The sequence below is a fragment of the Pyxicephalus adspersus genome, chromosome 11 (genome assembly GCF_032062135.1).
Source record: "Pyxicephalus adspersus chromosome 11, UCB_Pads_2.0, whole genome shotgun sequence".
NCBI classification, from domain to species: domain Eukaryota; kingdom Metazoa; phylum Chordata; class Amphibia; order Anura; family Pyxicephalidae; genus Pyxicephalus; species Pyxicephalus adspersus.
In genome coordinates, this window is record NC_092868.1 from 3,725,257 (window position 1) to 3,752,517 (window position 27,261).

Below are 27,261 nucleotides of genomic sequence, written 5' to 3' on the forward strand. Positions count from 1 at the left end.
AAAACTGTTCATTAAAATTTTGCTCTGCCAAATTTTCCCCAAGCCTATAAAAAGATCGGCATATTATGGATTTTGTTCCCACTAAAAAATATTTTAAAACAATTGTTTCGGTATTGGTCCTCCATGGCAGTGCCCAGATGCCATTTCTGATAATGACAGTTGTGCCTATTAATCCTAAAGGAAGAACATTTCTGGTTTGCTATATTTTGTAGAGGTTTCTGTGTGTTAAAGTACATAATGTTTCAGCAAAGCAATGACATATTAGAAAAACATAAGGACTCATGAAATTAAATTTAATTAGGCTGTAACCGGTTATGATAAATAAATAGTAAAACAGGTTATGGCAGGGTAACTTGACCCGAGAGGAAACATAAGTTTGTTTAGAAGAGAAAGTACACAGAGTGAGCACAAAGCTAATACAGGAGATTGTGTAAACCGATTGTGTAGAAAGGAGGTGTGGAGACACCAAACAATATGTGTTTGGATGATGTGATATTGGACAATGTATGATCCACCTAATGGTAATTAATATTAAGTATAAAGATGGAGTGAATCTTGCAATAAATCAGAACGGCCATGTGAATGACCCTCCTGGGTTTTGTCTTCTCTTACTCTGGTGATCTATGTGTATTTGTTCCAAGCAGCTGACATTCTATTTCCAGAATAAATCATTTCACTAACATGAAGAAATGAAGATGAACAAACTAATAATGTGGATATGGAAAGCTATATATATTCTTATATCATATATTATAGTTCTTATATCCTTCTCTCCCCCCAAAAAAAATAATAAAAAAGGAACCGTTTGGCTAGACACATCAAAGCTGGCTATAAACTTGGCAATTTTTTGCCATTTTTGACAATTCTATTTGGAAGTAATTGCCAAAAACAATCCCATCAGTCACTCATGATTTCGATTTATACCAAACATCATTTAACTGTGAGATCAAAACTAAAACAATAAATTGAAATGTAATCCAAATGGGAAATAATTCATAGCTGAGTGATGGTGGCTTCGGCAGCTTACCTTTAGGTCGGTGGTTCCCAACCTTTTGGAGCTCATGGACCATTAAATCTAAGGATTGCAGACCACGCATGCGCGGGGAGCCGTGTGTCACTCCAAGGGGAAGAAATTTCCCCCATAGTGACATCATGGTGCCAGTTCCTGCCCACTCTCCCATCACAGGTTCGAGCCTGTCCAGAGATACGAATCACCCACCGCCCCCTGCGATGCATAGGGGAGCCACGATTCGTGGCTTTGCCGGTGCGCCCCCAAGCAGGGTCAGGAATAGGACCCCACTGGGGGGCGCACAGGCCAAAGCAGCGGACCACCGCTGGTCTTTTTGCCCTCGCAGCCCACTTGTCAGACGGCTGTGGCCCACCGACCGATAGTTGGGGACCCCTGCTTTAGATGATCGTTGAAAAGTCATTTCCTTAAAGCAACAAGATAAATTATTTTATTTCTCCTCAACTTACAAAAACTCTAAAGAGATTCGTGAATTCCGTGATTCTCTACCGATACCAAGGATCCACATGCAAAGATATAGATACTGCATTTGAGATCTATTTAGACTGTCACACAGGAACCTTCAGATATTCTTAAAAGAATGTTGCAAATGTAAGATGATGGAAGTTTACACAAAATACAAGAGATTGGAATTAGATCTACGTTAGCACATATCTAACAAGGAACTCCAGATGTGTGCAGCAAGCTTCTTAGTCCATGATCTTCCATTGCTCGTGGTACAAATGCCATCATCACCATACAATCAGGACACATAAGCTGGTGATTTCTAGCTCTTTATTAAACATTAATATATGCATTTTATGGTTCATAGTTCATGCCAGGAATTTCTTCTTCTGCTCTTAATTAGATGCAATGGTCTGAAATAAAAAAAGAGACAAATGAATGATTAGTTCAATATTGCTATATGTATATATAATCCATACAATCAGATTTCTATTCCATAGACACAAGAGAATGTGGGAGGAAAGCTATAGAACTGGTAAAAATCCTCACTTATGCGGTATGGATTATGGAAGCAGAGGGCAGATATCTGGGGGTATAAATCCCCTCCAACAAATATCAATATCATTTCGGGTGCCAGATGTATGGGGGAGTCACTGTCCCTCAACATTGGAAGGGTCCCACTTTTGAGGGACAGGGCTTCTGCTGGCCCTCAACAGTCATGTGGCATGTTATGGTATGGGGGGTGGGGGGCTTATAGCCATTACTGCCAATTACCTAGCCACCCTGGCTGTAAACCCAGAAAAGGGTATGTTTGAAATTTAGGCGAATCCCATTTTTTTTAAATTTAAAAAACAATGCATACAGTTTTAAGGCAAACTCCAAGCCTGTAAAATATCTGTGTATTATGAATGTTGTTCTTTAAAAGACAAAAAAAATATTTAAAAGTTTGTTTCTCCATTGGTCCCCATGGCAGTGCCCAGATCCCATTTTCTATATTGAGAGTCGTGCCTTATAATTGTAAAGGAAGAATATTTCTGGCTTGCTATAACTTCCATTTATTTTGTAGAGGTTTTTGTGTGTCAAAGTATAAAACGCAGTGTCCATGAATATTTCAGCAAAGCAAACACATGAAATTTACTCACAATAGAAAAACATAATGTCTCATTAACCTCCCTAGAGGTAACCCCGAGTCACACTCGGGGTAGGTAATCCTATGGAAGATAATAGTAAATAGAGCCTTACCTGATCTGCCGGTGTCCCGCGTCATCCATCGCCGTGATCTCCGTCTTCTTCTCTGTTCTTCTGGCCCGCTTCTGCATCCGATGAGTCACTGGGGAGTTCTCGGTGACGTCGGTGCGTGTGTATGTTGCCGACGGGGCAGGGCGGGGCGGGGCGGGGCGGGAAATTCAAAAATCCATTTGTATTGCATTCATTACAAAATAACTGTATTGAAAGCAATACATTGGATTTATAATGGATTGGATGTGTAAAAGCAGTACATTGTTTTCAAGAACATTTATTTTACAGTATATATATTAGTATAAGTATAATATGTATTATAAAAAAAAAATAAAAAAAATATATTTTTCTAAATGTATTATTTTTACATGATTTGTTTCAAACTTTATTATACTCATACTATTATATTATACTGTAAAAAAAACTTTCATGAAAAACAATGTACCGCTTTTAAACATATAAAACCGGAAAGGAATGAATCGCTAGGGAGGTTAAATAATATTTTAGGCTGTATCCAGTTATGATAAATAAATAAATAATAAAATAGGTTAAGCCAGGGTGACATGGCATGGGGGTAAGTATAAAAGTTTGTTTAGAAGAGAAAGTACATGTGTGAGGAGATTATGTAACATTGTACAGAAGAGATTTTCAGGAATAATCAGAAAGTAATGAGGATTAGATATCGCCTAAAGAAAGGAGATATAGAGACACCAAGCAATATGTATTTGTATGATGTGATATTAAACATGTATGATCCACTTATTGCTAATTAATATTATGTATAAAGATGGAGTGAATCTTGCAATAAATCAGAACTCCGGGGTTTGTCTCCTCTTACTCTGGTGATCTATGTATATGTTTCAAGAAGCTGACATCCTTTTATTTCCGGAATAAAAAATTTTTACTCCAACATGAAGAAATGAAGATAATAAAACTAAAATTGTGGCTACGGAATGCTTAAAATTTTTTTTAGCGAAGTCCTTATCCTTCTGTCCAAAAAAATGAACAGTTTGGTTAGACACGTCAAAGCTCGATATAAACTTGTCAATTTGTAGCCATTTTTGAGCACTTTTCATCCAATGGGAATCATTTGCCAGAAACAAAGAAATACCAAAAATCATTGAATTGAAAGGATAAATAGAACCTAATAGGGAAAACACAAATACAAATGTAATTGGTTTTTCCTGTGCATTTGATCACTCTTTTTATTCCATGCTGAACCATCATTTTTCCTCCATTGATGCAGAAATGTTGACAATACCCCTATGAAATATTCTTTGCTCCAAACCACTCACTGTTACTCCCAATTACTCAGCTACTTACCGTGCTGATCCAGCTGTTGAAGTCAGAGACACGAGTGAAGACGGGGGGCTTCTTGTAGTAGTTACATCCAAGAGAAGATCCGAAACTGACAACTCCATGGACTTCCCAAGCACCCTGTGCATTCTGGCAGTTTAGGGGTCCTCCGGAGTCACCCTGCAAGATAAATGTCCATGTTCTTATAAGCTTTTCATGAGTAAATATGCAAACTGCATTACAATGCTTAGTTGGCAGTGAGACTTAACATCATTTTCAAAAAGAAGGGGCCTGCATGTTTTTCTTTTAGCTGACCCTTGAAAAGCCAATATAACATTTACTTAACTTTCAAAGGAATCTATGGAGAGTTCCTTTGATAAAATTGTTTTTAATGGTATGCTTTTCACATATCACAGGTCCCCCATAATAAATTGTATTGTAATCTTTTTTGCCTTCTGCGTCCTTCCTTTTACACTAACACATTGAAAGTTTTCCATGTTCTTTATGCTTCCTAATACGCCAATAGCTTGTACATTCTTCTGCAATCTGCAACCTCCCCCGATAGAGCCAGGGGGTCAGGAAAGTGACCAGACAGCATAGTTGCAGCAGAAAAAATTTAGGTCATCAGGTCTGTGAATATTAGAATTATGATTTCCTTGGCAGGCAAATAGCTCTTTCAGATGCTTTCAAAAATATTGTTTAACAAATTCTGTACAAAGAATAAATACATACATAACAGCTGGAAACAATGCCATCTCCTCCAGCACAAATCATATTGGTCTGCACAGCTCTTCCCCACCAGTCGGACTGAGAGCAGGTGGCATAATCCACCACCAGCAGAAGACCTTGCTGGAGCCTGTCTGGAGCGGGGCCATTAGCTAGAAGAAAAAAGGTTCAGAATGAGTATTTAGACCTGTACAAGATGCACCCCAATAAAATGTTCTTGTCATGCATAGGCCAATCAGAAATCTAGAGAGTGTAGAATGACAAACAGAGAATAAGAAAGAGTAAGTATATTTCATACACTTTAAGCAATAGAATGACTTACTTTGCAGGTTGCCCCATCCAGTGACATAGCATCTGGTGTTGTGTGCTAGGATCTGTCCAGCAGGGGGCAGACATGCAGGCTGGATGGTGTCACTGAATTGTACAGATTCAGCCAACTTCAGCAAAGAGATGTCATAACTTATAAAGAAACAAAAGAATAGGTAAATGCAATTTGATTTTCCATGCAATCACATTTAATGTATTTATGCTTTTAGAACAATATTTAATATTTTATTCCAAACTAAATTTTTGGAATACAAGGCTTGTGGGAAGTGCCCATTACCATTCCCTAAAACTCAATGATGTGAATAATAAATTGAAAAAAATAAAAACATAAACAGCAGTTTTCAGTGAAAACAGGACAATAAAAATAGTTTCTAGTTTTAACCCATGAGGTAAGTGTATGTTTTCATTATTTTGATATATTTATACCTTTAGAACAATATTTATTATTTCTGGAATACAAGGCTAGTAGGAAGTGCCCATTATTATTCCCTAAAACTTACCGATGTAAATGTTTAATTAAAATCCTCACTAAAACATAAGCAGCGATTTTTAGTTAAAAATATGTAAAACAGAACAAATAAAAATAGTTTTAAGTTTTAACCCATGTAGAAAAGACTTTATTATATATATTATATTACCGGTATATTTCATCTGTAACCTACCCAGCTGAAAGTCTGTTGGGGTTCCATTTTGAGTGGTTGATAAGTTTGACAACGCTGATGGTTTTTTGACCGTCTTCCAGCTCGCGGAAGTTGTGTTTTCCCAACATCACTCTGTAGGTATTGGAAGAGCTGGAGGGAAACACGGACAGGTTGAATATTTGTGGTATTGATTGCACAGATCTCTGATCACATAGCATACAATATTTGAATTGCTTTGTAACTGCAGAGTTATTATTATTATTATTAATAAACAGGATTTATATAGCGCCAACATATTACGCAGCGCTGTACATTATGTAGGAATTGCAAATGACAGACTAGTACAGACAGTGATACAGGAGTAGAGGACCCTGCCCCGAAGAGCTTACAATCTAGTAGTTCCTATTATATTCACCTATTACCAGTCTGTATAGAACAGCTTATGTCCAATAAGATCTAAATATTCATTCGTATGAGAATCTGACCACACCAGTTACTGGCATGTGCATGCAATGACCTTTATTCAGCCCTGAAGACTTGTGCTGGGGAAGAAGTACTATGGGGGACAGCTCCAAAGAGTCCAGAGATTTGCTGCTGGCACCCTAATATAAAATATATATATAAGCCCAGGGTTGGGCTTAAAGTTATCTATGATTATTAGAATCTGGTTGTACAGAACGTTCATATATTGGGTATGGATATTTTGTGTCTAATATAATAATAATTGGGCAAGCAGAATAACAACATGTATTTGATACTAATAAATCATCCACCTACCTGATGCAGTGAGCTGCAGTAAGTACCCAGTTTCCATTAAGGAGACTTCCGCCACATGTGTGGTACCAATATCCGTTATAGATGTACTGCAGTGACACCTAGGTGGTAGAAAAAGAATAGGTGATCACATGATCATTTATTATTATCATTCTTGAAATTAAGAGAATTAATCATTCCATCTCCATAGATAATATTACAACGAGGAAATTCTGATTGAGTTAAAATATATCAAAACCCATTTTGTTCATTCTTAATAGAATAGGGAAGGGTTACTACCCATCTGTGTCCCACTGGTGGAATTCCCCTTTACTTCCTGACCTATAAGCACAACAGGTGGTGAAAATCTCCAAAGTGAGGGAAACCCAGACAGTTGTCACTGTAGTAAGGGTCCCCATTAGGGATTTGCCTTCTCTTCCTGTCCAATGGCAACTCTGAATGTTGGATATTCCCATGATGTTGTCACCAAGACAGAGAAGGTGAATTTACCCTAGGGGCACAGTCAGGGGTAAAACCCCAACCAGGTCCCAACCACTATATCCAAAACTAAATAAAAATCTGTATTAGATAGTCCAAGATGAATACAGCAACTTACCTGCCATGGCCAGCTGTGTGGTACCACCTCCTCTCCATTCACCACCCTTGTTACAGCGGGTGGGTAAGTGGCTACACCACAGCCGGAAGCTGGAAGACAAAAAATAAAACTGATGGGGATTTGAGTTATTTATTCTTGTTAGATATTTGCATGTAGACTGCCCTAGGTAATACCCAGATGTGATGGGGAGCCTTTGTGATTGAAAGGGTCAAGGACGGTCAGGCTGCCTTTCTATCTCTCTTTCTGTCTTCCTCTCTCATTCTCTTTAAGTTTCTTTCTTTCTCTCTCTTATCTATTTCTCTCTCATTACCTCGCCTTTGCAATCCTGCCAGGCTCCTGGCTCAGTCACTTGCACCATAGCACTGATTCTTAAAGAACCATCATTGGCACATTACAGCGGATGGCTGTCTGCTATACTGAACCGTTCACTGCTGCCCCTATTCATTCTCTACGGAGCTCCAATCAGGAGAAGCTTCATGTAGCGTCTCTCCCATAGTAGCAGTTCCCTGGCATGAGGAAGTGGTAACTGCAACCACAACCTCCCCACCAGTTTGAACTGAGAATATTCAAGGCAGTTGGGATGGAAGGGGGCTTAGGGGAGAAAGAAGTACAAATCTGTCCCTATCTATATCGCAATGATTGAATATAACTAATGGATTGCAAAACAACCCTTTCCCGATTGTGATTACTATAGATGAATAAATGCTGTTTTTTTAATTTATTTGCAATCGATTAGCCATTTTCAATCATTCACAAATATTAAATAAATATATTTCACAATAGTGCATGGGTAGCATAACCTGTATGGTGAGCCTGAACAGTGCATGTGTCCCCACTGAACATGAATACTAATAACACTAGGATTATCTACAAAACAATTTCTGAGCAATTATATTCTGCAATATACTCAGCGATGTCCTCCATTATCACTTACCTCCGGCAACCAGCAGCGCCAATCCTAGGAAGACAATCATTGTGTATTGCGCTGGCTGGGTAAGAGTCGTATTTATGGAGGGGTCTTATCGTCATTACCTTTTATTTGCACAGCGATAAGTCTTCCCATAACTCACAACTGAACACCGTAGCTGGTCCTTTTCTCAGAATACTATTTACAAATTAGGAGATTAGGAGACCTTGAGCAAAAATAACTTGTCATGTGAGGATTAGTTTATAAAATGAAGATTGGCGGTCTTTTGAATGCTGAACGCCAGGTGGATGTGACCTGGTATTTGCCTCCTGCAGTCCCGGGATAGCAGAGTTCAAACTAGGAGAGAGAAAATCATCACAAGGAGACAATTTAAAAGGTCATTGTTAGCTCATCATTGTGATGTTTCTCCATTCACTGTTCATTCACAGCCTAGGGGCTAAAAAAGTGTTCAATGACTTCAACAGATCAAAAACAGGTCAATATGGCACCAGCTGAGTTTCTACCAAATGCCAAAGCCAATATAGTTTGCTAAGTTTCTCAGCAGACTTTGTTTTTTATTGCATCCACCTAAATGTTTTGTGTGACATCCAGGCCACATCTGAATACTGAATTGCAAAAGGGTGAGAGCTGGGTTGGGGATTTGCAGGTTATAATAAAATATATTGGGCTGGTGACCCTGGGAAGACACCTGTCATCAGTCTGACGTTGCCTAGAATGGGACTATCAGTCAGTGACACATGCTGGGGCGGGGTCGGATTTCTACTTTTTTTCTCCCCTAGGCCAAATAGCTCCCCCCTTTTTTCTAACCCCAGCCTTTGATACTGATGCACACCTCATGGGAGCTGTTTCACATTAGGATATCACAAATAAATGACTTAAACAATAACTTTACTAAAAGAATAGAAGTGTGCAAATAATGGAGCAAGTGGAAATATAGGTAATAACTGCAATGCACCAGGGGTAACAAGCCCATAGAGTAAACTAGTGCTGTTATGGCTTCGCAACCACAAGTAGCCTCAGCCGCCTACAACCGTGCTGGCTATTGTTCATAGCAGTTCACAAGCCATTAGTCAGACAGAATGCAGAATAGACAACTGCAAGGTGCATCTGGAAACCAAAGATTTACCATTAAAACTTGTCAACCACCGCCATTGCTCTATAGTAAAATGAATTTACTTGTTTTAATGATAAAGAACAAGGAGTAGAGGAAGATTCCCAGGTGATAAGCATTACAGCCCTGTGATCTCTGAAAAACTTTCCATGTTAACTAGCCCTTAGATATTCGAAATGCACATAAACAAAAAGGTTTAGACAGATCTCCAGACACCAGCAATATAGATGTTTGACATACTCGGCTTGATTTTGTAACCCCCCTACTAATTGTGGTTGCATTGACAGCTGCACAATAAGGAAGCCACCCGGGCTACTGACTGCACCCTGCTATGTGCTCTGGTACCACCTAGAGTCTTAGATGTGCTAACTGCAGCATAGGCAATGAATGAGGCTTGAGATGTTGTGCTGTGCTCATGGGGTATCTGTGGTACCTGTTACTTTGACAGGGGCAATACAAATGCCGCTAGTGGCTATGGAACCTTGGACCACGGTACTAGTGAAAAATAAAGCCCTGGTGGTGGGCATTATACTGTTCCTGCTCCCAAAACAGACCCATGGCCCTAACACCCAGCAGTAGAAATTTTCTAGCACCAATTTCCTTTTGAACCTTTTTTTATGTAATTTGACTCATGCCAAGGCTGGACGATGTGGAATGGTGTCTCACTATAAACCACGTTCATTAGGAACACCCACCTTTCACCCTGCTCATCAGTCATGGTGGCACAATGCCACACTTGACATCTGCCCCAACATGAAAGCAGTAATTGGCTGTTTTTCACCCAGGCCAAAGGTTAGTCCTCCCCTGATTGTAATGGAAGTCCTTGGTGAGCAAGAATATGTGAATTCCACAAGCTTGAACTCGTTGTGAAGCTGCAAGCTCAGACCATGGGGGTCTTGACCTGCCTGCCCCACCAGACTGGTTTTGAAAGGGAATTTCCAGCAAACTCCTATGGGTGTGATTGTCAGGTGTTGACGAATTGTTAGTTAGTATTGGTATAGCTACCTTGTGTGTAATTGTCAATTTTAGAATATTAAAAAAACATCAAATCCTTAGATCTTTCTTTTAATTGTTCTTTTACTAATAACTTAGAAACTAATAACAAGAAACAATAAACCAAGCTATTGGCATCTATTGAAGTCATACTGGGAGCCAATAGGATGTTGATAATTTTTAAAGTCGGGCAATAAATAGGTACATTGGACCAAATGGAAGTCTATAGAAAGATTAGACACCTCCAATATATACAAAGTTGTATTAGAAGATTGAATAAATCACTTAAATCTATATTCTGCATTAATGAAGTATTATTGCATCAGTTAACTATTTTTAGGTGGGGAATCGGACATTCCCTCCAATCAGTTACTGCCATTGAAACACATAGACCTGTAAGATTCCTACGTGGGGAATCTTTGAGAGAATGTCTGATTCCTTGTTTTATAAACAGCAATTCTGGGCAAGTGAAACCCATCGATTCAGCCATGTCCAGGGAACACTGTAACGCCACTAAGCTCCCTCTTCTTACCTAAAGGGAAAACTTTATTTTGAAAGGTACGATGGAGCAGGGAACAGAATCTGTTTTTATTTTATTGCGTATGTTCTTCTGGGGAGATTCAAATTTTTTTTATCCGGAAGACAGAAAGTAAGAAGAAATTCTAAACTTTGCAGCCATAAGTGGAATCTGGGGTTAGAGGAAATCCTCCAATGGGGGAGACCTGTTCTGATGACAACTATAGGCTCTACTTATAAAACAGGGGATCTGACATTCCCTTAAACATTCCCTCATTTGAAGAAATTAATGTCATTGAAAAACATGGACCTGCAAGATTCTCACAATGGAATGTGTGAAGGAATGTCTGATTCCATGTGTTATAAACAAAGCCCCTAAGAAGAAATTTCCCTTTTATTTGAAATAATTTTTGTCAGTTTCTTGTGTTTTCAGGATTATGGAAAAAGCAAGGTGGAGTGAACTGATAACAGCAATGCCTAGATGACTGCTGAGTGCAGTATATATACTAAAAGTAAATCTAAAGCAAAGCATTTTTTTTCATTTTGGATATAGTAGGGAATAGTGAATCCCCTTGTAAGTTTTCTTACAAGGGGATTCACCCCATCTCCCCAACAGAGGCAACACACAATGGCAAATCAGATAAGATTTTGCTGAAGTGAGATCTGATTGGCTGCATTGTTAGATTGCACTTCTTAATTCAGCCTACAACACAACTGCACCAAAAGAAGCCAGAAAATGATTGAGACACCAAAGTTATTTGCTCATTCTCTCTTTTTTATTAGGTCATAAATTCCAAGACTTGCATAGATAAAAAAAAGAGCATATAAAGGTTGTTACGGTCTTGGCTGTTGGAGGAGGGCAGAAATCCAAGAATTCTTTTAATTGTTGATGATTTTCTGCAAGAAAAATGATATGTCATATTATAGATACATATTATATTAACCATAGAATCAGCATAAATATAAGTTCCCCGAAAAGCATCAGTTGCCTGTAAAACACATGTGCTCCTAGGTCCTGGCATAGTGAGAAATTTAGCACTGAAGGGAGAAAGTGTAAATCTATCTTGCTGAAGCTTTTGCAGCATCTGTCTCTGTACATTTCCTTTGCTGGTAAACAGAACAGATACCTAACGCCCTCTATATAGGCTTCCATTTATGAGTATATGCTCAGGTCTACATTCGTACACAGCCCGTGTCTTATCATTGTCAGTCTGGCTTACCTCGTTGATCCAGTCGATGTAGGCGGAGACTCTGGTGAAGACGGTTGGCTTCTTTTCGTAGTTGCAGCTGACGCCGGAGCCAAAGCTGACAACACCATGCACCTCCCAGGATCCACTGGCAGCCTGGCAGTTCAGGGGACCACCGGAATCACCCTGCCATGAAATCATACATGCAGTGATTTAGACATTTAGACATTACTGGATTCCATTAGATAACTCACTGACACTAAGCTATTACAAATCAAAACCTATACTGGAAAGTTAATATTTGTGGGGTTGATAAAAATATATGACTAAAATACTGGTTGAAAAATATGCAGCCAATGCAGTCTGTGACCTCTAAAGCAGAGGAATCTGAATTCAGACTGGGCAATTCTCCTCTACAATGGAGATCATTCAACTAAAGATGGTTTAACATGCTTTTCCCCCCTTTGGGGTGCACACCCCATAAACCTGAATCTGTTTTGGGATCAGTTTCTAGGTTTTCTATACAACAAGTAACTACTTTTAGAGCACCCAGACCATGACTTACATTGCATCCAGAAACAATGCCATCACCGCCAGCGCAGACCATGGTGTTTCTGACCTGGAAGCCCCACCAGTCAGATTTGGAGCAGGTTTCGTAGTCCACCACTGGAAGGAGAGCCTGCTGAAGGTTATCAGCAATGGGTCCGTTAGCTGAAATGAAAAGCACATTAACATGAGTGACCAGTTAGACCCCAAGGTAAGTTGTAAGTTACTGCCTTCACATAGTGGGAACTTCTGATGGATGATAATGTTTATAAACTGTAACTTCTATTTATAGATATTGAGATGACTTACTGTACAGACGGCCCCATCCGGTCACGAAGCAGGGAGCATTGTTGGCCAAGATGGCGCCATCAGCGGGCAGACAGGCGGGCTGAATGGTGTCACTGACCTCAACAGGCTGGGAAAGCTTGATCAAAGCGATGTCATTACTAAAAAAAACATATAAAATCCTTATATCAATACCTTATACCTTATATTATATCAATATTGTGGATTGAACATGTTTATAACACTCACTGAACCCAAAGCAGCTATGGAATGATTAAAGCATTGGTGGTCAGTGAGAAGATTTTGGTGGTCCGTTGCTCCCTGGGGATTACAGGCATGTTAGTATTACAGGGAGGGTTAGTGTTAGGTTTAAAGGGACGTTAGTGTAAAGGTTACAGTGTGTGTATGGTGGGGGAGGGGGCTGTTATTTTTAAGGTTACATAAAGGGTTATGTCAATTCTTAATACAACCCATCGCAGAATACACTGTCCAAAGTAATGTCATACTCACAGGATGAAGAAAGAGTTCCATTTTTCATGAACAATGATCTTCTCAGGAGCAATGGCAACAGACCCGGGCTCATCTGCAGTCTGCAGGCTGTGTTTGCCCAAATAAACTCTGTAGACTCTTGAAGAGCTGAATAAAACAAAATAGAATTTGATGAGTGGTTTGGAGGTGATTCTGTGCAATGGTACCTCAGTCTGGGACTCTCACTATCTTTTCTGATATATTTTATTGTGTATGAATGTTAGGTTGATAAAAACAGACATTAGAGACCACTATGCCAATGTTAAAGTGTGTATCTACATCCCAATTACAAGACTTTATCCTGAGCACTGAAGCAAATCCAAATCACCCCAAATCAAAAAGCCTTGTATTTACTTAACTTCCCCAACCAATAAAGAGGTTCAGATGCTTTCTAGATATAAGGTTATGTATACTAGGAAATCCTCACCATACTACTATGTGTTCTGACAAACCTGTCACTGCAACAGGTATCCCCACTGGTAGATTTTCAGAGAGCAAATAAAAAAAAAAAGGACTTCTAACTCCTGCACTTTCCTCCAAAACTAAAAAAAAGTTGGATATTGATACAATTGTATTGAAGTTAAAATTTTGTTATACAAACTATAACTCATGCAGCAAATACTGTATATTACCGTATATAAATAAAAAAGGATCATATGATTTTTAATGACCAATATTTTTGGTTCTGTGTCTTATAGTCACCTGATACAGTGAGCGGCAGTCAGGACCCAGGTGTCAGAGATCAGGGTGCCACCACAGGTGTGTCCCCAGGCTCCACTGGTTCCCTGGTACTGCAGGGAGATCTGAGGGGGATAAAGAAGATTTAAATTTGGATCAGAAAATATTGTCTAAATACAACTGTGATGTTGGAGTCCATTATTTTATATATATATAAAAAAAGTATATAAAGTGCTTTTGGGTGTTTTGGCGCCACACTCTTCATCAAGACTAAAACATAACAAACCATTTTGTATATGTCTCTGTTAAGCTATGTACACACGTCAGATCCCACCCGATATGAACTGGCTCGTCTGACATGTACAGACGTGTAGGTGTACTGACGTGTACAGAAGTCTCCCAATTTCAGGACAGATCTATGAGTGTATGTGTACAGCGCTCGATCTTTCATCTGTCACTCTTGTTGCTGGAAACATTCAGGTTAGATAATTTCCAGCATCAATAATTGAACGTGTTATCTTAAACAACAATAAAAAACAAGACCAGGATTCTCTATTTTTCACGGAGACATATTTTTTGCCTGTTATTTTTTTTTTTAGATCTGATGTACAGGACACAGCCTCACCCCCCTTAAACATGTAGGGGGTCTAAGTGGTCTGTCATTGGAATAAACTTGTATCCAGTTAGGTTGGTTTGTAATGTAATAATAATGCAATTACATAGTTACATTTTAGGTCAGGTTGAAAAAAGTCCATCAAGTTCAACCACTAGGGAAATAAACATATCCAAATGTAATGCAATATATTACAACTTATTTCTTAGATGTGGTGACTACATATATTTCTTTTCAGACATTTGTTCCTTTTATTTTTACCTAGTAATCATGCCAGTGATACCCTACTTTTTCTAGGGTGACAACACTCACTTACCATACCTTATGTGTGGAGGAGCAGCATTGTCACCATAGAACAGAATTACTTCTGAATAGCACAGGATTGGGAACAATGCTACTGATAAGTCAGCATAGTTATACCCGATATAAGAAAACATAGTAACCTAATGGGAGTGAAGAAGATACAGTAAGTCCACTGTTTGGATTCACATACACATAACATACCTGCCATGGCCAGCTGTGTTCTCTCACATCAATGCCACCAACTACCCTGGAGGTAATGGGCTGTACAGCTGGCACGCCGCAGCTGTAGGCTATAAAAAAACCCCAGAAATACATTAATTGCAATATAACTGTATCAAAAACGAAATTCCCTGAGACCTGACATCTTTTTTTAACCATGCCTGTGGTGGCAGGTGATAATAAAACCATGTGATTGATTTTTTGGTGGGTCATCAATTGTTACCTGGCAGGTGGTATTGGGGTTACATGTGGATTTAAAATTAACACATGGGGCCTGATTTATTAAAGTTCTCCAAAAACTGGGAAAGATAGACTATCATGGAACAACCTGGGCGATCCAGCAAATTTGGAATAGATCTGGTCCAGGCATGAAAACAATTGCCAGCTGATAGCAAATTAATTTTAAGACATCCATTCCAGGTTTGCTAGATCAACTAGGTTCTCCCATGATAGCTTTTTCTTCTCCAGACTTGGTGAGCTTTAGTAAATCAGGCCCAGTGACCACAATGGAAAGAGTTTGTTCCATTCTCTGGAACCCACGAAAAGATGAAATCATGGGGGGCTCTATATGTCTCATCTAATGGTAATCCCACTCCAAGGATACAGGATCAGCATTTGACAGCTCCAATTCATTGTTATTTACAAAAATGGCTACTAGTGTGTTAGTATTCTATAACAGCTTTCAAAAAAGTTTCTGACTTACCGTAGCCGAGACAAATTGCGAGCACCACAAACTTGAACATTGTGACGTGTGGAATAACTCGGACTTGTCTATCGCCTTATATACACCAACTAGCCGATCTTCTGTGGCCACCTACAGGAGCTACAATATTGGCAACCAATAGGAACAGTCCAAGTTTTTTGGCTTAAAATTGTTTTTTTTTTCAAGCAAGAGGTCATTATTTATGGTAAAGATAAGATTGTAAGCAGGTGCATGAATTCTGAGATATTCACAGAGGTCAATGTCCCAGTCTACATTTTCATTACACCGGAGGACTGGTGCACCAAAGAAGCTTTTTTTTTTACACCAAAGTAATTTGCACAGCAAGGTAGATAGATTGGAACTGCAGTTTTTTTATTTATAATTGTATAGATTTTTACCCCAGAAGAACCTTTGAGATAACTTTCAGGAAATAATGCAACCTTGGTGGTCATTGGAAAGAATACCCTCCTCACATTGGTGAGCAAAATGCTGCTACACTGGTGGTCATTGCTCCTGTGCTTTGCCTTTAAATCCCTCTGCAGTTCTTGTCCCACTTACCTTACTAACCTGACAAAAAAATACTCCCCTAGCGGCTCTCTTCACTCCTCCAATGACCTACTAATGACTTCCTCACTCATAACCTCATCACATGCAAGGCTCCAAGACTTTTCTAGAGCTGCCCTGACTCTCTGGAATGGTCTTCCTCGTCCTATTCGGCTTGGTCCTACTTTCTGCTCATTTAAAAGAGCTTTTAAAACCAAACGCTTCAAACTCACCTACCCGTCTTCTTCTGTCCCCTAAACCCTCACGACTTCCCACAAATCCATATCCCCCCTTCCATTGTGTGATACTTCCCCCACCTCCTAGATTGTAAGCTCATATGGCCAGGGTCTTATTCTCCTCCTGTGTCATTGTTTGTATTTGTCATTTGCATCCCTTATTTTAATGTACAGCACTGCATAATATATTGGCGCTATATAAAACCTCTTGAATAATAATATTAATTTTAGGAATCCCCCACTGAGGTGGTCAAAATGCCCTATATATAGGCAGTCAATAGACAGATTACCCCTCTTTCTGTAGTTTGACTCAGGATAAAATGCATTTTCATAAAGAGCTATAGGTACTTACTGGGTGCTTGTTTACTCACAAACTCACAAAATAGCTGCATGTTTTTCCTGGCTGAGGAAAAGGCTTTGCAGGGTGTCAAGGCTACAGTAACAAGTGTCAATGTTTTTTGGAGCAGGTGCCTCTGTTCTCACATTGGATTACATCAATACCCATTGCCAAGGGAAACTTCTTTCATCACAGTGTTTAGTTTTGCAAATCGTGACATTCATCTTACATTTCTGTAGTTATAAGCTGGTTAATCTGAGACTCAGTCATATCTACAAACACAAGTCATCCTGTACACAGTGGGACCTCAGACATTGGGCATGATATACAAATATGTAAGTTGTTTTATAAACTGGCAGATCTGTATTTCTGTCTGTTCAGTCCTGAGATTTTTAAAGCCTGCCAAAGGATTTGTCAAGAAAGAAGACCTGAATTTTCTTTGCTGCAGTTCAGTAACACTCACAGGTTTAGTCTCCTGCAAACCTACAGCTAATCAGCGTGTCTCTATGATGGGCTGTTCTTTCCTTCTATCAGTGTATCCTGGTTAGCGCAAGAGAACTACAAATCAACTGATCGGCTTTTCAGTCCTTTTTTGCTTTCTTCCAGACTAAGCTCTTCTGTGGGACTGTAACAGACTGATAATTTGTAAAATTCCGATATCTACACTGACAGCAACACAGGAATAGGAGAGGATCCTGCCCTGAAGAGCTTACAATCTAGGAGGTGGGGAAAGTATCACACAATAGGATGGGGATATGGAATGGTGGGAAGTAGTGAGGATTTAAGAGACAGAAGAAGACAGGTAGGTGAGGTTGAAGCGTTGGGTTTTGATGGCGCTTTTAAATGAGCAGAAAGTAGGAGCAAGGCGAATAGGATGAGGAAGACCATTCCAGAGTCGAGGCATCTCCAAACTCTTGGAGATGTGCATGTGATGAGGTTATAAGTGAGGAAGTCAGTAGTAGGTCATTGGAGGAGCGAAGAGAGCGGTTAGGGGGTATTTTTTTACGAGGTCAGGAAAGTAAGTGGGACAAGAACTGTGGAGGGATTTGAAGGCAAATCACAGGAACATGAATTTGATTCTCCGGTGAAATGGAAGCCAATGAAGAGTGGTGGGAAGGCTGTGTATGGGGTGGGTAGGTGGTTAGGTGAAAGTGACACCTGGAAATGCTTTGAATATGAGGGGTAAATGAGAAAGCAGAATTAAAGGTGACGGATAAAAAAAGAAAAAAAATGAATAATGATATATATATATATATATATATATATATATAAAATATATATCTAAAATTAAAAAGTGTTAAGTTTAATGGAAACCTGTTACTATAGAAGTAAAGAAGCAGCCATTGCAGACCTCTCCTGCTGCACATAATGCTTCACAGCCTTCAAAGCTTTTTGAGTCACTTGGCCTGCCTTAGCGACCTTTGTGGTTGCTCTACCGCCCAGACTACCACAGAAAGTGCCTATAATGCTAGTCTCAAAAGCCACATCCCTGAAGCCTAGACGAGCAGGACACCCTCCTTCCTCCTTCTGTGGCAGAACAGACTGATAATGTTTTTGAAACTGTCTTGCCCAATTATGTGACCCCTTGACAGATGCACTCGGTGTGCACTCCTTGATCAGAAGTGCAGGTTCACCCAGTGTTTGCGTGGGTTTCCTCCGGGTACCCACATTCCTCCCATGTTCCAAAAACATGCAGTTAGTTGGCTTCCCCCAAAGTTGACCCTAGACTGTATTAATGACATAGGACTGAGGTAGGGACATTAGATTGTGAATGGTGATTCTCCGTTTCTCTTTTTAATTTTTGTAACGTATTTGTCCTCTCATTGAATCTTGTTGACAATGGCCACAAACAACTGGAGCAAATCTCCCCATTAGGAGACTATGGACTTTGTAAGTACTGCGTAATATGTCAGCGCTATAAAAAAAAAGGTTAAAATAATAATAGAGACAGTCCGCAGTGGCCAACCAAAAATGATAAATCTGTAATGTGAACCCAGACAAATTAGATCTGATTGGCTGCATTGTTAGATTGGAACTCAATTCAGCCTACAACACTAATCATAACGTCAAAGTCTTGCATAGATAACAGAGAGCATATAAAGGGTGTTGTGACTTTGGTATGGTCCAAGTCTATAGATGGAAATCTAAGCCTTTTTTTAATTGTTGATGGTTTTATGCAAGAAAAGTGATATGTCATATTATAGATACAAATTATATTAAACACAGAACCAGAATAAATGCAAGGCTGCCTGGAAAGCATCTGTTGCCAATGTGCTCCTAGGTCCCGGCCTAGGTGGCATAGTGAGAAATTTAGCATTGAAGAGAAAAATTTAAAAAGTGTAAATCTGTCTCACTAAAGCTCTTGCAGCATCTGTCTCTGTACATTTCCTTTGCTTGTAAGCAGGACTTCTTCTCGTAGCTCGTTACCACCCAGGATTCACTGGCGGCCTGACAGTTCAGGAGACCCTCGGAATCACCCTGCCATGAAATCATACATGCAGAGATTTAGAACAGACATAGCTGGATTACACTAGAGACCTCACTGAAACTGAACTATCACAATACAGAGTTAGTCAGGTTAAAAAAAAGACATAAGTTCATCAAGTTCAACCACTAGGAAAAAAAAACATATCCCAGATTTAAAACCCTATTGGTCCAGAGAAAGGCAAAAAAAACCCTGGTACAATTTGCTTCAACAGGGGAATAAAAATTCTTCCTGGTTTCCTGAGACAATCGGATGTTTCCTGGATCAAAAGTCCCTGTTATCTTTACTTTAAATTCTTAATACCCAGTAAGATTATGTGCTTCTAGATATCATCCAGCTTTTTCTTAAAATAATCTAAAGCTTTCCACATTTCCACAGCCCTTACAGTGAAGAATCCCTTCCCTATCCAGAGATTAAACTTCTTTTCCTCCAGGCGCAAAGAGCGCCCCCTTGTGCTTTGTAATGATCTCAAAGTGAATAATGGGGAAGAGAGTTCTCTATATGGACCATTTATATATTTATACAGGGTGATCATATCCCCCTCTTATACGTCTCTTCCCAAGGGAGAATAGACTCAGTTCAGATAATCTCTCCTCATAGCTGAGCTCCTCCATTCCATTTATTAATTTAGTTGCCCTTCTCTGCACTCTCTCCAATTCCACAATTTCCTTTTTGTGAACTGGTGCCCAAAACTGGACTGCATATTCCAGATGTGGTGTGACCAATGCTTTGTACAGGGGCAGGATTATGTCTTGGCATTGAATGCTGTTATTAAGTCTATGATCTACCAGAACCCCAAGATCCTCCATTACTGATCCCCAAATGTATTCCCCCTACAGAGTATGAAGCTTGCATGTTGTTAGCCCCCAGGTTTATAACTTTACATTTATCTATAATAAATGTAATTTGCCACTTGGCTGCCCAATCAAACAGTACATCCAGGTTTGCTTGTAGATTATAGACATCCTGTATGGACTTAATTCCATTACATGGTTTGGTCTCATCTGCAAACACAGAAATGGTAATTTTATTCCCAAACTCTATATCATTTATGAAGATGCTACACAGTAATGGTCCCAACAGTGAACCCTGGGGTACACCACTAATAACCTTAGACCATTCTGAGTATGAATCCCTAATTACAACTCTCTGGATGTGGTCTTTAAGCCAGTTATCTATCGATTTACAGATTGGCTTTTCCAAACCTATTGACCCTAACTTGCATATTACCGGCTGTGGGGTACAGTGTCAAATGCTTTAACAAAGTGCAAGTACACTTTATCAACTTCTAACTCCACTGTCTACCTGTTTACTTACTTCCTTTACTTAAAAAGAGAGTAAATTTGTTTGAGAACTACAGTTTTCTTGAAGCAATGCTGACTATCACTTATTATAATATTTTCTAACAGAAACTACTCCATTTAGTTCTTTTGGACATTAAACTTACCGGTCTGTAGTTACTCTGTGATGACTTTGCACCCTGAAGATAGCAGTCACATTGGCCTTACAATACATTGGTACCATGCCAGTGATTAAAAAGTCAATATATACAACATATAATAGTTAGAATATATACAAAACTTTTACTGGAAGGTTTATTTGGGGTTGATAAAAGATAAATTAATGGCTAAAATACTGAATGAAAAAGATGCAGCGAATGCAGTCTGTAATTATTTGACTAATGCTTTTCCCCTCTCAGGGGTGAACATCACATAAACCTGAATTTGTTTGGGGAACAGTTTCTAGATTTTGTGCACAACAAGTATCTACCTACAGAGCACCCAGACTGTGACTTACATTGCATCCAGAAACAAGGCCATCACCGCCAGCACAGACCATGTTGTTTCTGACCTTGGAGCCCCACCAGTCAGATCGGGAGCAGGTTTCATAGTTCACCACTGGAACGAGAGCCTGCTGAAGGATATCAGCAATGAGTCTGTTAGCTGAAATGAAAAGCACATTAACATGAGTGACCAGCTAGACTGCAAGGACCCCTGACCGGTGACTGGCAAGTTCAACCAAATGCCAGCCTATAATCTCTTCCATTCACCTCACTGCTGGAAAGCCAGCATGTAGCATGTCACACAATAATGTACATTCAATAAAGGACCTTAATGTTTAGGAGCCAATAGGAAGAGTCTAAGCCAAGGGATTAATGTGGACACTGCAAGAAGGACCTGTAGGTAAAAATTTGAAGAAAGATTGGGACTGCAGCATCACATAACGGCATCTTAAGGTGGGTAAATATGGGTTTTAGATGGTGTGGAATGAGGGGTTAGAATTATCCCCCAGATCAGCTTTAGTTATGCTCGGCCGAGTGGAGATTCTATTATCTTTCTTTCTCTATGTTTTTCAAGGGAGCAAATTTTGGAGCCCCGGAATAAATTGTTAAAAAGAAGAAATGAAGAAGTGGACTGCTGTGAAACGTGTTGAAGTTCATTGAAATGAAGTATGAACTTTGTATGTCATTATTTTTCGCAATGAGCAATTTGCAGATTTAAATATATGTATGGTTTTAACTTAATATGTAATGCTGATTATGTAATAAAGTATATATTTTTTCTATTGTTTGTAAACTAAATGGTACATTTATCCAGACCATGTGCCTCAAAAGTCCTAATTATTCTTGTTGCTTTTTCGAATATTTGTATTTAGGAAAGTGGCACTTTTTGTATTATAGACTTAATTGCAAATGCTTTTTAGACCTGGCTAAGGGTAACTGCTTCATCATTAACAAAATCCGCTCTTTCCCCTTCTTCTCCTCTCTCTTTTATCTTTTTTCCTGTGATTTGGGATGAATGCTGCCCTTCTTTGCCCAAAGTTGGATACCACATACTCCCTGTGAAATTACTTTTGGGTTCCTGGACTCAATGATCTCAACAAAATTGATTCTTTCTTTGCTGTATTTAATCAAATATATTGAGCAGTATAATCTAATGAAGCAGACATTAATCTGCAAAATGCATTATCAGCTTTATGATATCACTGCTTCAATATTTGTATATTACATGGTTGTTTAGAAGTAAAACAGCAAGGGTCTGGTATTAAATAACATATGTGAACTTTTTTAAATTCTGTTTGTGGTAAAAAAATTTGAACAAAAAAGTGTGGTGGAATTTATAAAACAGCATTTATCAAGTTTTTTTTTATTTAAAAAGTGTTTTTTATTGATTATTGTGAATAAAGTTTGTAACATTTTTGTTCATTGATTATGGTTTGTATGTGATAGAGAAAACCCCTTGTTGGTGCCTATATAATCCTGTAACTAGAATACATACTCATTCATACCATCCAAAATTACACTTAAATGAGGATACCAACAGGCACTTTGTGTTGCCTTCACATATGGGGAGTTTCTGGTGGATGATCATGGTTATAAATTAAATTTCCCATTTATAGGTATAGAGATGGCTCACTGTGCAGACGGCCCCATCCAGTCATGAAGAAGGGAGCATTGTTGGCCAAGATGGTGCCATTAATGGGCAGGCGGACTGAATGGTGTCACTGTGCTCAACAGGCTGGGGCAGGTTGATCAAAGCAATGTAATTACTGAAAAAACATATAAAATCCTGGTTACATCACATCACTAACACTTACTGAACCCAAAGCAGCTATGGAATGATTAAAGCATATGCTGCAAACCAAATAGTATTACGGCAATCATCAGGCCCTAGAAAGCACTACAGTCAGGTGTAGGCTTCCCAAAGGAGGACTCATGAATGGGTATTTTACAGTATGACCATGGTTAACAGGGAGGGTAAATGTCAGGTTTATGGGGAGGGTCATGGTGGGGATTATAGAGATGTTAGGATTACAGGGAGGGTTAGTATTAGGTTTAAAAGGAGGGTTAATGTAAAGGTTAATGGGCGGGGGGGGTATTTTTAGGGTGACATATGAGGATTGCAGGGACGAAGGGGGTTGGAGGAGTAAGGAAGTGTAAGTTTTACAGGGGGTATTGATGTGGAGAGAATATCAATGACCAGACTGTCATTTCCTAAATACAACCCATTGCAGATTACACAATCTGAAGTAATGTCATACTCACAGGGTGGACGAAGAGTTCCATTCTTCATGAACAATCATCTTCTCAGGAGCAATGGCGACAGACTCAAGCTTATTTGCAATCTTCAGGCTGTGTTTGCCAGATAAACTCTGTGTGTTCTTGAAAAGCTGAATAAATAAAAGAGAAATTGCATGAGTGTTTTGGAGGTGATTTTGTGCAATGGTACCTCAGTCTAGGACTCTCATTATCGTTCCTGATATATTTCATTGTGTATGAATGTTATGTTGATGAGAAAAAACATCAGAGAACACTATGCTAATGTTAAAGTGTGTATCTACACGCCTATGTCTAATCCCAATTACAAGACTTTGCCCTGAGCACATAACCCCAAACCAAAATGCCTTGGATTTAACTTGCCTTCCCAACCAGTAAAGAAGTTTGGATGCTTTCAGGGTATGAGTTCATGTATACTGGGAACTCCTCACCATACTACTTTATAGCTGTCACTGCAACAGGTGTCCCCACTGGAAGAGTTTGCATTACATCCAGAGTTCTGACAATGCGCACAGAGAGCAATAAAATCTGACAGAGCTTTTTCTAACTCCTCCACATTCCTCCAAAACTAAAAAAAGTTTGCTATTTTGTATCAACAAAAACAATTGTATTGCAGTTATAATTTTGTAATAGAAACCATAACTGATGCAGCAAATACTGTATATTATATAAAAATAAATAAAAAAGATCACATGATTTTTAATGACCAATATTTTTAATTTTGTGTCTTATAGTCACCTGATACCGTGAGCGGCAGTCGGGATCCAGGATTCAGAGATCGGGATGCCACCATAGTTGTGTCCCCATGCTCCACTGGTTCCATGGTACTGCAAGGAGGTCTGAGGGAGACAAAAAGGATGTAAATTGGGATCAGCAAATATTGTCTAAATACAACTGTAATGTGGAAGGCCAGACACAAAGTAAATTTTAATGACAAAGCATTTATAAAACCAGTGCTTTTCGGGGCTTTAGCTAAAACATAACACAAACAAGAACATTTTGTATTCGTCTTTGCTATGCTATGTAAACACGTCAGATGATTTACATCCGAGATGGTCGGGCTTGTCGCAGGTGAGAATCTGACAGCAGTTCTCCAACGTCGTTCATGGATCTGTCCTGATGGATGGATGAGCGACCAATAATAAATGATATGATATTGGAGAGACGGTCATTTATCACTGCTTTGTTGCTGGAAATGATCAAAGATCATTTTCAGCATAAATAACTGAACGTGTGTTATTTTGAAGAACATCTTAAAAAAAAAAAAAAAAAAAAAAAAAAAACAGACAACAAGATTTCTTAAAAAACATATGTTACATAGACATAGGACACTATTTATAAATGATTCACTTTTCAATTCGCAAATTAGTTTCTTTCCATCTTCCTATTGTGATAGCTGTGCACTTTTGACGATTGGCCACTAGGCGGCAGAACAAGTTATTGGTTTAATAGGAGACCTGTAAAAAACAAAAAAATAGGATCATGAAATTCACCACCAGCAGATTTCATAGAATTTATAAATAGAGCACCCTAGAGACATTTTATATTTGTTTGTCTTATTTATTTATTTTTTTACATTTGTTGTATAGGACAGAACCTCACCTACCTGAAACTTAGTAATGTCCTACCTCTCCTAGGGTGACAACACTGACTTTCCATATCTTATGTGTGGAGGAGCAGCATTGTCACCTTAGAACAAGACTACTTCTTAATAGCACAGGGTGAACGGTGTTTTATAACTCACATAGAAGTCAGGCACAACTCCACCGATAAGTCAGCATAGGTAAAATTGATATAAGAAAACACTAAACATAGTAACCTAATGGTAGCAAAGAAGATACAGTAAATTCAATGTTAGGATTCACATACACATAACATACCTGCCATGGCCAGCTGTGTTCTCTTGCATCAATGCCACCAACTACCCTGGAGGTGATCGGCTGTACAGCTGGCACTCCGTAGCTGTAGGCTATGAAAAGACCCAGAAATACATTAATTGTAATATAGGTGTAACAAGAACAAAATTCCCTGAGACCTGACATCTTTAATTATCCATACCTATGGTGGCAGGAAATAATAAAAGTATGTGATCCATTTATTGGTTGGTCATCAATTACCTGGCAGGTGGTATTGGGATTATACCTGCATTTAAAATTGACACAACAAAACTGGAGAAGATAGACTATCATGCAACAACCTGGGTGATCCAGCAAATCTGGAATAAATACGGTCCAGGATTAAAAACATTTGCCAGCTAATATCAAAAGATTTTTTATGAAATCCATTGCAGTTGGATAGATCACCTAGGTTATCTTCTCTAGTCTTGGAGAGCTTTAGTAAACCAGGCCCAGTGACCACAATGGGGGACGCCATATGTCTCATGACTTACCGTATCCGAGACAAAGTTCGCACCACGAACTTGAACATTGCGATATGTGTAATAACTTAGCTAAAAATTGTTTTTTTAACCAATGGGTCATTATTAATTGTAAAGATAAGATTGTAATGAGGTGCATGAATTCCAAGATATTCGCAGGTCAATAAATATCCCAGTCTAAATCTTTATTACAACAGAGTATTGGTACACCAAAGGTATTTTTTACACCGAGGAGAATAGTACAGTATGGAAAAATGATCAGAATATGTTTATAATTTCAGTGAAGGTTGGTTCTTTCCAACCTAAGCGAATAGTTTGAGCCACCTCTAGTAAAATTGTAATAGACCAAAGAATAACTACTAGGAGAAAGAAAGAAAATTTTGTGTATTTGTGCATTAAAGATCCATATGTAATTATGAAATACAGATGTTTTCAGCATATCCCAACTCTTGTTACAATCACAAGGTTGGGATACTCATCCTATTGGCATTACTTTTCTAGCACCATACAGTGAATAGTAAGTACACAACATGAGACCTGTTAAGGTCATGTATCTTCCAACGCGTTTCGCCTTCAGGGGTTTGTTGTTGAGAAAGCTGTATGGTCTTTATATAGTATAAACTAACTAGGACAACACATAAAATTTCGATTTTAAACATTGTCAACAAATTAATATTACAAAAACAATTCAACGTGTATCTAAAAAGGGGTTTGTATACAATCATGGAACAACATATATTTTTATAGGATCTTCTATTGAGTATAGAAATAACAAATAATAATGATAATTAGCAATATTAATTCTATTCATCCATAGTTTGAAATCTAATACCATTTGGAAGCTTTACTGAGTTTTTTGTGGACATATTCACTTTAAAAATAAAATCATCTATATATAACATGAATTGAGTAAGTAATAACTGATTTTAGATGTGGTTTGCAAAATTAATTCATAATTATATCAATTTATAAATAATGAATATTGGTATAGAAGTTTTACCAATTTATTTAACAGTGTAAACAAATGCACATAAAGGGGTGAAATACTTACATTCAAGATGGCGGAAAATGAGTCTAATAAAGAGATCAGTGAGGCAATTCAAACTGCACTTTACACTAATTAAGAAATTGATAAATCATGTTAGGTCAAAAATTACCAGTAAATGGAAAAGGTACTAAAAAAAATATCTAAATAAATAAAGAGTACAGTTTGGAGTCAGTTAAAAGCAAACTTACCAAAGAAGATGTAGAGGTTTTTAACTTGGTGTGGTTAAAAGATGTAAAGCAGGTTGCTGGTTTGGTGTCAGTGCAGCCAGAGACGCATTTGAGAGTGTAGGCATGGCTTCTCTGTGCTTTTAACCTCCTTGCAGTTAAGCCCGACCTTCGCTCGGGCAAAAAAAAACTGCAAGGATGGTTAACATTTTTTATATTCATATTATCTACTAGAACCCTTGTTCGGACATATTTCTGTAAGTTACAGGTCTACAATTTAAAAAAAAATTTCATGAAAAACAGTGGATCACTTTTGGTACAGAAATCTAGACCTC

General features: G+C 38.6%; 2 protein-coding genes across 3 annotated transcripts; both read right to left on the reverse strand.

The window, feature by feature from the left end:
• Window positions 1-1,784: 1,784 nt before the first annotated feature.
• On the reverse strand, window positions 1,785-16,199 carry LOC140341202 (transmembrane protease serine 9-like). The gene is made up of 16 exons (XM_072426763.1): window positions 15,680-16,199; window positions 14,959-15,047; window positions 13,866-13,966; window positions 13,146-13,271; window positions 12,660-12,796; window positions 12,370-12,515; window positions 11,803-11,990; window positions 11,456-11,514; window positions 8,004-8,087; window positions 7,070-7,158; window positions 6,478-6,575; window positions 5,722-5,850; window positions 5,055-5,191; window positions 4,739-4,884; window positions 4,034-4,186; window positions 1,785-1,884 (listed from the first exon to the last, which is right to left on the reverse strand). Exons 1-16 carry the CDS (start codon window positions 15,717-15,719, stop codon window positions 1,867-1,869), a joined length of 1,740 nt encoding a protein of 579 aa, XP_072282864.1. The 5' UTR covers window positions 15,720-16,199; the 3' UTR covers window positions 1,785-1,866.
• A 1,585-nt stretch (window positions 16,200-17,784) lies between these two features.
• LOC140340412 (chymotrypsin-C-like) lies at window positions 17,785-27,126 on the reverse strand. Of its 2 annotated transcripts, XM_072425598.1 has the most exons (6): window positions 25,218-27,126; window positions 24,688-24,794; window positions 24,076-24,176; window positions 23,326-23,450; window positions 21,078-21,223; window positions 17,785-19,273 (listed from the first exon to the last, which is right to left on the reverse strand). In XM_072425598.1, the coding sequence occupies exons 4-6, from the start codon at window positions 23,351-23,353 to the stop codon at window positions 19,106-19,108; spliced, it is 342 nt and encodes a 113-aa protein (XP_072281699.1). In that variant the 5' UTR covers window positions 23,354-23,450; window positions 24,076-24,176; window positions 24,688-24,794; window positions 25,218-27,126; the 3' UTR covers window positions 17,785-19,105. The 2 variants fall into 2 exon arrangements, 1 of the variants encoding a protein (XP_072281699.1); XR_011922644.1 differs by lacking the exon at window positions 24,688-24,794.
• Between the last annotated feature and the right edge of the window lie 135 nt (window positions 27,127-27,261).